The sequence below is a fragment of the Gymnodraco acuticeps genome, unplaced genomic scaffold, assembly GCF_902827175.1.
Source record: "Gymnodraco acuticeps unplaced genomic scaffold, fGymAcu1.1, whole genome shotgun sequence".
Taxonomy (NCBI): domain Eukaryota; kingdom Metazoa; phylum Chordata; class Actinopteri; order Perciformes; family Bathydraconidae; genus Gymnodraco; species Gymnodraco acuticeps.
In genome coordinates, this window is record NW_022991536.1 from 69,306 (window position 1) to 81,405 (window position 12,100).

Genomic DNA, 12,100 nt, shown 5'->3' on the forward strand with positions numbered 1-12,100 from the left:
CATGTTTTACATTCGATTGATGCTGAGAGCATGTTAGCTTAGCTTCTTAGCCTGAGCTAGGACTCGAACGTCACGCTCGTTGGCAGCAGGTCCCGCCCTGTCCCGCCTCGGCTCCGCCTCAGCTCCGCCTCAGCTCCGCCTCAGCTCCGCCTCTTTGCCCTTATTTGGAGAAGGCGGGAGTTAGACTCTGACGACACCGTCGAGCCGTTAGTGGCCGACTCCGCCTACTAAGGGCTTCACGGCAACTCTGCAGAATCCTATGGGTGACGTCACGGACCCTACGTCCATTTATATATACAGTCTATGGTCGAGACACGTAACATGAACGTGCCGGGCGGCGCGGTCCCGTGGGTTAGATGCGCGTTCATAATGCAGAGGGAAATAACTCTCAGAATAACGTTATTAGCACATTATTACAACTTGAGGAACGAATGTTTTTAATAAGGGCTATACAAGTGTTCATACTGGGTAGTTTATTTAGTTTAAAAAAAATTATCCAACGAGTTACAGACCACTCTTTCCCCATGTAAGTCAATGGGAAAAAGTGTTTCCGGGCCTGGCAACCAAACGGAAGTGTAGTACCGCCGTTTGGCCCGCACGAATATTTTCATCTGAGTCCGGCGCACTTCCTGGGGGCTTGGGATACACGCGAGCAGACTACGCGGAAGTGTTTTTACTACTCTCGTATAAAAGCCCCGCCCCCACCTTCACAGCTGGTCCATTTCAACAGAGGAAAACCACAACTGGAAGATGAGTGGAAAAGCATCACATACATGTATAAGTGCTCACAGCTCCGTGGGAATTACTATGCGCAATTCATTTCTAAAAGGCTTTCACATTACTATAATTATATTTTTATTTAAATGTAGGCTACATTTTACACCAAAACGGAACACAAAAGCAGGACCAACCATCATACATTGAATTCCTTGACTAACAAGAGAAAGTCATTCATTTAAATAAATATTTAACAATTAATGGGCCGGTTCTAAGGGTTATTCAGTTAAGCCCGATGAGAGGGGATACAGCTGTGCCCATGTCATCATTAACAGACGTCGTTTAAAAGTGACGTTTGAGTGAACGAGGACATCCCAATTAATACCTGAGGACTCCTCTGTCCTTGCGTCACCTCCTCGTGTCTCTCGCTCGCATCTTACGGAGGCGGAGCTAAGACGCAAGGAAGGGAAGCGAGTGAGGGAAAGGAGGAGTCGAGGAGGGGTATTGGGATGAGGCTTATGAATTCATGAGTTTATGGCATCCTGTCCTGAGACAAAAAAAACACTTTTTAAATACTTAGTACGTAACTCATGAAATACTATACTTTGACTTTGTAGGAATCATTTATGTCTGTTAATGAATTTTTACGACAAAGTAGAATTTTTGTAGGACTTTTACAAAATACTGTATTATTAGTTTTTAGAATATGTGTTTAAGGACTTTTTACAATGTACCTTGCTAAAAACTTTGTAGGACTTTTACAAAATACTATGACTTACTACGCCTAACTATACTATATCATTTTATAACATACTATACTTTGACTTTTTTATGACCTACAATACTATCAGTGTTTACATCTTACAGTATTATGACTTAAGGGTCTTTTATGAAACACTAAAATATGACCTTTAATAACATACAATAATATGACTTTCACAACAAGCTATGAACTTCTTTCGACTCTTTACGACACCCAATACTTAATCCTTTTATACCATACTATACAATAACTTTCTAATCATATACATCGTGTACAGAGACCTTTCAAGACCTATTTTAAAATACTAGACAAAGAATTTTCATATCATACTATACCATGACGTAGCTTACGACGACTCTTCCAGGACTTTTGACAAAAATCTACTCTGACTTTTTATGAAATACTAAACGCTGACTTGGTTTCATATACTCGGACTGCTCATAACATAATAAGCTATCAGTTTCTGTTTCATCAGTATGACTTGTTAGGACCTTTTATGATGTACACTATGACTTTTAATAACGATACGATACGATAATACTTTATTTGTCAGATCAAGTCTGAAATGTGACTTGCGTCACAGCAGCTTCATGTCCAACAGACAGACAAGTATCCAGACACAATACATGAAACACAAACAACAAACATTTTTTACGACAAACTATACTACGACATTTTTTTAACTTTTGAAGACATCATGAACGAAGACCTTTTCAGGACTTATTTTCAAATACTCGCCATCATATCTGTCAGGGATTTGCCCTGCATGTCCTCTTTCACCCTCTGACGCAGATGCCCAACCTTAGACAGCCGCTATCTCCCTTAAGCACTGAATGGTTTAGGCTCAAAATGCATGTCTGACCTCCTGCTAAATGATGATCCAGATCTCTCAGGTCTTCAGGGACTGATCAGCTTTCTGTCCCCAGAGTCAGAACTAAACATGGAGAAGCAGCGTTCAGTTATTATGCTCCAAATATCTGGAACAAACTCCCAGAAACCTGCAGGTCCGCTGCAACTCTGACTACTTTTAAATCCAGCAAGAAGACTTTTCTTTTTGTCGCTGCTTTTAATTGAAACTGAGCCGTTGCGTTTCGTTTTTGGTTAATGAACATTTGGGGCTGGTAACCCAGGGAAACAGTGTCTGGGGACATTGTCCTGGCTGCTCTTCTCTGTGTGTGCTGCTCGGGACGTATGTGCCGTACAAGCGTACACAGCTCAGTGTTCGGAGAAACCTTAAAGAAAGGCATCAGCAAAGTGGAACTTCTGTGTGAACTATTCACATCTTAAACTGCACTGTGACTTTTTATTCATGTGTTTTTTCTTTTAATGTTTCTTTTATTATCTTTTCTTCTTAATGACTGTTTTTAAATGTCTTTGTCTGAATGTCTTTCATTTTTGTAAAGCACCTTGACTTGCCTTGTGTTGAAAGGTGCTATATAAATAAACTTGCCTTAAGGAGGGGCTGCCCCAGCAAGTTGTTGATGTCACCAGTTTGTGAGCGGGCAGCTCTCGGTCAGAGATAGTTGTTGTTGTGGGACACCTGGAACACATCCTTCTCCGGGAGTAGATGACCTCGAGCCATAAGCGACAACAAATGTGATTCAGTGTCCTCAGCTGTTTAGTCTGTCTGATGAAGAATGTTGATTGTTACACTGAACTAGTTAAAACCTGGAGCTACAGGAGGGGTCTTCAGAATTGGTTTGGCATCCTCTGTGTCACCTTGTGGCTCCTTCTGAATTCTCCGGCCGAAGCTCCAAATAAACCGTCAGTGGTTGCCATCAAAGCTCCATCAAAGCTCCATCAAAGCTCCATCAAAGCTCCATCAAAGCTCCATCAAAGCTCCATCAAAGCTCCATCAAAGCTCCATCAAAGCTCCATCAAAGCTCCATCAAAGCTCCATCAAAGCTCCATCAAAGCTCCATCAAAGCTCCATCAAAGCTCCATCAAAGCTCCATGTCTCTCTGAGTTTCGTCTCCATTGCTTCAGAAGTTTCCATCACAATATCATACTGTACCATGACTTTTTATCACGTACCTTACGACGACTCTTTTTGGACTTTTTACAAAATACTATACAATGACTGTTGGAGCTATATTTTTGATTTATATTATTGAACAGTTACACATTTAATTTCTCGCTGTTTACGTATATAGTGACTATTATTATTTAAGTGAGTTAAAGTAGTTTTGATGCATTTTGAAGGTGTATTGGGGCACCTGGTGTAATTGTATATATTGGAGACAGTGGGAGTAGAGCATGATGGCATATGTGTTTTTACCAGGAGAACACGAGGAGGCCACAGGAAAGAGTGATAAACCTTAATTTGTTGCATATTGTTAGTGATAACATGCACAGAAAGGACTCTGGCCTGGATCCTTGAACCCTGCGTAAGATCCGCTAACTGGTTGTTTTTATTTGAGTTACATTTCTGGTTCATTTCTTTATGATTTTAGCTGCTCCAATGACTTTTATTACATATTCCACTAAAGTTACACGACGCGATCCAAGAGGAGTCTCTTTTGGACCAGCAGGGGGCAGCATCTTCATTTTACTGTCATTAACAAAGAATCAGAATCAGGTTTATCACCAGGTAGATTAAGTACGAGGAATTTGACTTGGTGTCGTGGCGCATACGTAAAAGTAAAACAAAAATAAAAAACACAGATAGAGAACTGTTTTAAGAAAACTAGAATAACATACAAAAATATCGTAAAATATAGCAGTATTTACATGAAAATATAATCGTATTACTTATTTTAGTATAGCACAAAATACTGAACAATAACTTCTATCACATTTTTTAGGACTCATCACGAAATGCTCTACCAGGACTTTTTACGACGGCGTCTAAAAAACCTTTGACTTGTTTCCAGAACTCTCTGAGGAAATGGGTCGCCATGTTTTTGATGTTTGTTTATTTAAAAAGGGAATAGCTCAATATCAATAAGTGACATGGTTGATTTTCGCAGTACTTTGTATTAACTCACTTCATAATTGTTGCTCAAAAATGACCAGACTTTGAGTCAAGTGTTGGTTGAAGTTAAGATAAACCTTTATTGAGCCCGTCGGGTGTGAAACACAGGATAGGAATATTATTATTATTAATATATCATTTTCTCAGTTACCTTTTCCTTTAAGTCCTGTTTCTTAATCAATGAATGCTCTACCACGACTTTTTATGACGGCGTCTAAAAAGAACCTTTGACTCGTTTCCAGAACTCTCTCTTTATGAAATGGGTCGACAGACGTTTGTTTTGGATGTTCGTTTATTTAAAAAGGGAATACAAAAACAACAGTGTGGAGATGTAGAGACAAAGCAAGCAGACATGTCCATCAGAACAACGACACAGAAGCAGTTCAGCGCCTTCAAGCATTTCCTGTTCACTACGGCTAACTACCAGCTGCACACCTGTCCAAAGGTCAAAGGTCACCTGGGGTTCCTACAGTTGGTTTCTAACAGAGGTGACGGCAGCAGGAGCGTAACGAGAAACAAAGTCAAGATTTTACTTTTTGTTCGGCAAGCTTTAGGAAGTCTCGTTAGCATGAAAAATAAAAACGAGTGGAGCATCCTGATTGGATAAAGGACCCAAAGACAGCCTTCGTTAGAAAACAGAAGACGATTAATACGTGTTGAAACAAGGTTCATTTATATATCCTGAGATAAAAGAAATCTCAGATACAAGTCAGAGTTTTCATCTCAAAATGTTTAAATTAACCTCTTTTCACGGGCTCCGCATCTGCAATCAAAGAGGGGTTAAAAAATCCCTAAATAAAACAAGATTAAAGCGAGTCAAAACATAAATAACCATATTATGCATATATTATAAACCACATCTGGAACTGTGGGCTAGAAAATAATCTCAAAGTTTAAAGTGCAACTTTACAACGAAACGATAAAAGAAATACTGTGATTGGAAAGCGTATACTGTCGGGGAATATCAGAGAATCAGTCCAGACGGGAGGAGCGCGGGAGCTTTGAGAAGTTCATCAACGCGGCAAGAAGACACGAAGACTGTCGGCCATGTTGAGGTTAATCCGTAAACTTCCCAGCAGTCTTTGCTCCTTCCTCCCGTGGCTGAAGGGGGGAAATCACGGAGAACCGAGCGTCAACAAGCACCGCCGCCGGGTTCCTCACGCCGTCATCTTCAGTCGTCCTGCGGAGGAAACCAGACCATCAGACAGCAGCCCCACACACATCGTTTCTGAGTTACTCTTCCACCTTAAGTCTTAGTTTTGATCATAATTAGTCAACCTTCTTCATCAACTTATAACTGACATTTTATTTAACTCACTGTTTTCATAATTGTTACACAAAAATGACCACTTGTGTTAGTTCAAGTTAAGATGAACCTTTATTGATCCCATGAGGTGTCAAACAGTTACTTTTTCCTTTTAGGTCCTGGTTGTCATTAGTTTGTAATCCTATTTAGTCTAATCCTGTTTCTTAATCAATTAATGAATGAGTGTTACTTTGACCTTTTAAGTCCTAGTTTTCATTAGTTTTTAAAAGTTAATACAGTTAATAAAAACTAACAGTTTGTATCCTAAAAGTCTGGGATATTTAAATGTTGGATAAGGTTGACTAATTTTGTTAAAACAACTGAAGACAACTGATTTTATTAGCTAGCCAAAACTTGCCTAAAAGCAGCAGCCCTATCACATCAAGTTACGTTTCCACCTGAAGTCTTAGTTCACATTAGTTTGTATCATATTTCGTCAACCTCATCAAATAATAACTTACAGGGTTAATTTCCTCAGTAACTTTTTATTTTGAGTTTTAATTCTTGTTTTTTCAAATCATATGAAGTCAACCAAAACGTCGCTAAATGTCTGGATATTTATAAAATAGGATTAACATGTATTGGTCCCTTAAGGGGAATTCAGAGTGAAAAACACGATATAGTTTAACATTAGTTATAATTCTTATCTTAGTGATAGAAAGCCAGTCCATCTGACAGCAGCCCTGTCAAGAAGCTTCTCATCTACTTTTTAAAATGTGTATTCTTGAAATAAAGTTGACTAAATATGATACAAACTGTTTTCGTCACCCAGCAAATATTTACAGAAAGAAAACCAGACCATCAGACAGCAGCCCCATCACAGTGTTAATGTAACAAAAGAAACCAACATCTATCCAGGTATGTATTCAGCTCATTATTCACCTTCACTTAAAGATACAGAAACCTTTAACATCTAAATAATATTCAGCAACTTAAGGACACCAACTCAACGCCCCATCGCTCTGAAGTCACAAGGAGAAGCCCAGGGTTTAAGCCTTCTGCCTTACTTTAGGGACTTGTTATTCACATGTTTTGATGAATGAAGCTTTGTTATATAGCTTAACATTAGGCATGGGTTGGGTTAGGAGTATTGTTAGTGTACGTCAGCTCCTATAATAAAGTGTGTATCCAGAATACAGACAAAAATGTCTTCATTGAAATCCCAATTTATAAAAACCCTGCATTTTGAGTCCTGGCTTCAAATGTGTTACAATTTTTTACCATATTGATTTTTAATGCATTTTTTTTCAGAAAATATAAATAAATAAATAAAATAAAAACATTAAACAATAAAAGTGGTTTAATTTACACAAACTAGCATTTAAAGGGTTAAAATTGTTAAAATAAAATAATATGTTCTAGCAATGATAAGACTGAAGGTGGTAAGTTATAATATATAACTATATGGACTTTTTTTTATTTTTTTTAAAGTGAGGTACAAGGGTTAAATACTATTATTAACAAAGGTCCAGGAAGTGATTAGCCTTGGACCGCTCCGTTAAACAAGGTGAGGATTAATAGAGCGGTGCAGGGATGACGTATGTTTGTAGTTCGACCCTGAAGGAAGCTTCTGGTTCCCTCGACTAAAAGCAACAGGATTTCTCCATAGGATTTTGGAAAAGAGCTAGAAATACGGTGTGTGGAAAACAAACCTGTTTGATGCACGTTTTGTTCAGCCGGATAATCTCCACATGTCTACCCTACTTTTATAATGTTCAAATCATAAATCTAATCTCCAGAAGCTAAATGCTAACGTTATGCTATAAAAGAACTACAGCCGAGTCCAGCAGCACGACTTCAACGTCAACTTCAGATCCATATTCAAACACACAGATTCTAAACTGTCCAAGTTGAAGCGGTTTGTTTTAACAGCAGGAGGCAGGGACTTGGTTTCAAGCAGAACATAAACTAACTTAGAAGAGTATTTACGTGTTCGCCGTAATGATGTACAACGGCCTCGACAACTACTGTAGTCCTATTCAGCCACTTGGTAACAACCATCGTTCTTCAGACACGTCACCTCTTCAGAAATCACCAGAGGGGTCACTGCTGATGGATTTAATGTCGTAGAACAAAACGTGATCCGTCTCTTACATTTGTGTCGACCACAGACCTTATTTCCAGATATTTTCCAAAAACCGTTGGCTCTGAGACGAGGGAACCGGAAGTGGTGAAATGCTGACTCACTTCCTGGTCTTAGGACTCATTCCTGCACCACTCTATAAGAGTTTAATTTCCTTGTGACTTGACCTCGGAGACGATGGGGAACAGGCGACACAAACATCAGTGCGTGGGCTCAGTGGGCCCTGAACGCAGCCTGCAGGCAGAAGCAGCTCTGAGCAACAGGTAGGTGTGTGTGTGGGGGGGGGGGGGGGTAATTAGGGTTATTGAGGGGGGGGGGCACCATGCCATGCTGAGCGCTTCCATGCCAAGCTGTCAACCAATCAGCATTCACCCCACCTACCTGCCCACCGTCCCCCACCAATGGGCTGGCTCTGTCTACCTGCCTGTCTGCGAACCAACCAATCACAGCACAGCGTGAGGACACACAGGAAGTGGAAGGAGGGTTCCTACATTTCCCACAGTGCCTTTGGTAAAACTCCAGAAAACTGGTGAGAAGAGTGCTGAATACCAGTGTGTATTTATACTTTAAATGTACTGCATATGTATATTTACTACATGTGGACAGCAGTGCGTTTTTATACCTTTATACAGTGGAGGAAATAAGTATTTGATCCCTTGCTGATTCTGTAAGTCTACCCACTTACAGAGCAATGAACAGTCTATCATTTTAATACAGACAGAATATCAAAAAGAAAATGCAGAAATGTACATTATATAAGAGATACATTAAGTATTTTATAGACTGTTAATTTCTGCAAACGTACTAAATCTGCAAGGGATCAAATACTTATATCCTCCACTGTATATGTAGTACCTGCAGACAGCTGTGTGTACTGTGTGTATTTGTACAGTATATACAGTGTGTACTGTGTGTAATAGTACCTGCGGACAGCTGTATTACTGTGTGTATTTGTACAGTATTTACAGTGTAGACAGTGTGTACTGTGTGTAATAGTACCTGCAGACAGCTGTGTGTACTGTGTGTATTTGTACAGTATATACAGTGTGTACTGTGTGTAATAGTACCTGCGGACAGCTGTATTACTGTGTGTATTTGTACTGTATACAGTGTGTACTGTGTGTAATGGTACCTGCAGACAGCTATGTGTACTGTGTGTATTTGTACAGTATATACAGTATATATAGTGTGTATTAGTACCTGCAGACAGCTGGGACTGGGACCTCCTCCTGGAGCTGGGCGTTCTGGAGCTGGAGGAGAAAGAGAGGGAGGACCCAGCGCTGCTCGCCCGAGAGATGGGGAGAGGGACGGGGGTCACCGGGGGGGAGTCCAGCTGGGGGGGGGGGGGGGGGGGGCACAATACAGAGAATTATATAATAAAATACAAAAATCACAATGATGTTCGCTGTAAACTCTGTAAAACCCCCGTTACCTCGGCGCTGTCGTGCGTTGGCGAGGAAGAGGTGGACGAGTTCTCGTGTTTCCTGGAGGAAGAAGACGAGGCGCTGAACTCCACGCTGCGGACGCGCTGAGCAAACTTCAGCGAGCAGACAGACTCGCTCGCGTTCCCGGGCAGCGGAGACACCTGAACGCACCACAGGGAGGCAGTCAGAGAAACATACTCAGTGATTTATTCTCCAGCCTACACACCATGGTCTGGTCCTTTCATTTAATTGATTACAAAAGACCCACAAACGGTTCTGTCTGCAGCTTCAGGACTAAAACCACCAGACTCAGAGACACTTTCACCCCACAGACCATAAGACTGTTAAACACCTGAACTCTGTGAAGAACATCCATAACATTCATCCGTTTGCATTTAGAAAATAATGTATCTATATATCATATTCCACTTACTTGTATATAGACTCTTCTTGCACTATTTCTATTTTATTTGTATTTACTTGCACATCTCAAAACATTCTTTTGCACTATTTTATCTGTTCTATGTTGGAGGAGGACTTCAGTGTTTCATTGCCATTTCTTCACTGTAGCTGCTGAGCACATGATGATAAAGCCTTGCATTGAGTGATGGTCTCACCTGCACCATCATCAGGGTCTTGCTGTCCCCGTTCAGAGAGTCCTGCAGCAGGTAGGTGAGGCGGGAGTTCCTGAAGGGGACGTGGGAGTGTTTCCCCCGCAGAGCGTTGATGACGTCACCGAGCGCCGACAGTGACTTGTTGATGCACTGCGCCTCTCGCAGGCGGCTGCCTTCAGCGCCTGACTTCCCGATCCGCTCCGAGCCCGCCAGGTCCACCAGGTTCAGCTTTCCTAAAGAGAAACACACACAAAACACACTCGGATGTTAAAGAAACGTAGTTTAGAGACCAGTAGCGCTGTTAGCATGTGACGTATGAGGTACCACAAGGCTCTGTACTGGGACCTTTACTTTTTACATGTATCTGATATACAATACTCGGCAGAACCTCCGACACAAAATGTGCTTTATTTTGAAGGGTCCCAAATTAAAGTTAATCTAATAAAATAAATAAATTAGGAAATAAGTAAGTAAATATAACAAAAATGAGATCTAAATGTATAAAGAAGTAGTAAATAACATAAACATACATAATATACTCTTGCATAAAAATAACATGAACAGACCTGTGAGTGTGAGTGTGTGTGTGAGTGTGTGTGTGTGTGTGTGTGTGTACCTTGAGTGCGGTTCCCAGTAGCGACGTTGAATCCCTGTCACGGTGATGATGAGCAGAGCGTGGGAACGAGAGCTGTGCTCGTTCAGGTTAGTGCAGGCCGTCGCTCTGTTCATGTGACCCAGCTCAAACACCTAACATACACACACACAGAAATTGAACTTAAAATCACACAGTCATCTAAAAGTCAATTTATTTTGTTTAAAACAACAACAAAAAACTTTAAGAAGCCCTATTCTTCTCCTGTATTGTGTTATACAGTATAGTCGTTAGTGGGCTGCAAAGGCTAAAATCCCTGTGTTCCCTCCAGAGGGAGTTTCTCTCTCACACACAGATACCAGCAGCTGGCCGGAGGTGTTGTACTCTGAAAGGAACAGGAAGTCAATGTTTTACTCTGAAAGGGACAGGAAGTCAATGTTTTACTCTGAAAGGGACAGGAGGTGTTTTACTCTGAAAGGGACAGGAGGTGTTTTACTCTGAAAGGGACAGGAGGTGTTTTACTCTGAAAGGGACAGGAGGTGTTTTACTCTGAAAGGGACAGGAAGCGTTTTACTCTGAAAGGGACAGGAAGCGTTTACTCTGAAAGGGACAGGAGGTGTTTTACTCTGAAAGGGACAGGAGGTGTTTTACTCTGAAAGGGACAGGAAATGTTTTACTCTGAAAGGAACAGGAAGTACTCACCCGGTTGATGTCCTCCGGGCTCTGGACGGTGAACTCGGTGAGGCCGGGGACATAAAGCTGTCCGCTGCCGTCAGGGTTCAACTTAATGTCCAACTTATCGGAGGGGTTTTGCCCCAGAAGGTTCCTGAGCAACGACAAACAGAGGGGAGGCGTTAGGATGGCAGACATTTACGTTTTATAAGACTACATTTGAGTGAAATTGTTTATCTCTAACGTATTCAACTGCCTACGTCATCAATCTGTTCCCTCTGCCAAGGACAAGCAACAAGAGGAATCAAAACAAGAGAAAGACACAACACATCGTTCAGAAAACCTTGAAAATCTATCACTGCACCCGCCTGAGGAATGTCTTGATCATGGGAGACAAATGGCGGAGTCTCCACCGCCCTTCACCCCCCCTATCACCTCTGAGGATACTCTTCCTTCACCCCACAGCTCTCTCTAATCTTCGTTCACCCTTTCACTCTCGCCCACCCTCCTGGAGATCGCTGAACACACAAAGAAGATACAGAGGGTTGGCACCGATTCCTTCCTGGAGTTCAAAGACCAAACTAAGGCGATACGCAGGGCTGGCACCATGTCCTTTACCCACGCTCCTCAACGACGCCCACCAAAATCACTGCAGAGACGCGCACCATCTCCCCCGTCTTCATCACCGTGCCTACGTCAACCACCTCCCCCCCTGGCAGCATGTCCTCTACCCCCGCACCATCTCCCCCGTCTCCATCACCGTGCCTACGTCAACCACCTCCCCTCCCTTCAAGAAAGCATCTGCAGTCTCCGAAGCCTGATAAGGATGTGTGTGTACAAAACACAACAAACTCTTACTGATATGTGCTGGGTCCAGGCTCAAGGGCGTATGGCACTCTCAACTCTTTCCAGGACAAGCCGGGGCCCTGCCTGCCAGTAGCTTTGCCGATATCTG

General features: G+C 41.7%; 1 protein-coding gene across 1 annotated transcript in view; it reads right to left on the reverse strand.

Annotated features, from left to right (window-relative positions):
- Positions 1-4,728: 4,728 nt before the first annotated feature.
- kifc3 (kinesin family member C3) overlaps positions 4,729-12,100 on the reverse strand; it is a 65,554-nt gene continuing 58,182 nt past the window's right edge. Inside the window, 8 exon segments of the mRNA XM_034197153.1 lie at positions 4,729-5,634; positions 8,225-8,271; positions 9,044-9,176; positions 9,276-9,428; positions 9,885-10,114; positions 10,498-10,529; positions 10,531-10,628; positions 11,176-11,299. Of these exon segments, the coding sequence (XP_034053044.1) occupies positions 5,626-5,634; positions 8,225-8,271; positions 9,044-9,176; positions 9,276-9,428; positions 9,885-10,114; positions 10,498-10,529; positions 10,531-10,628; positions 11,176-11,299 (826 nt within the window). The 3' untranslated portion in view covers positions 4,729-5,625.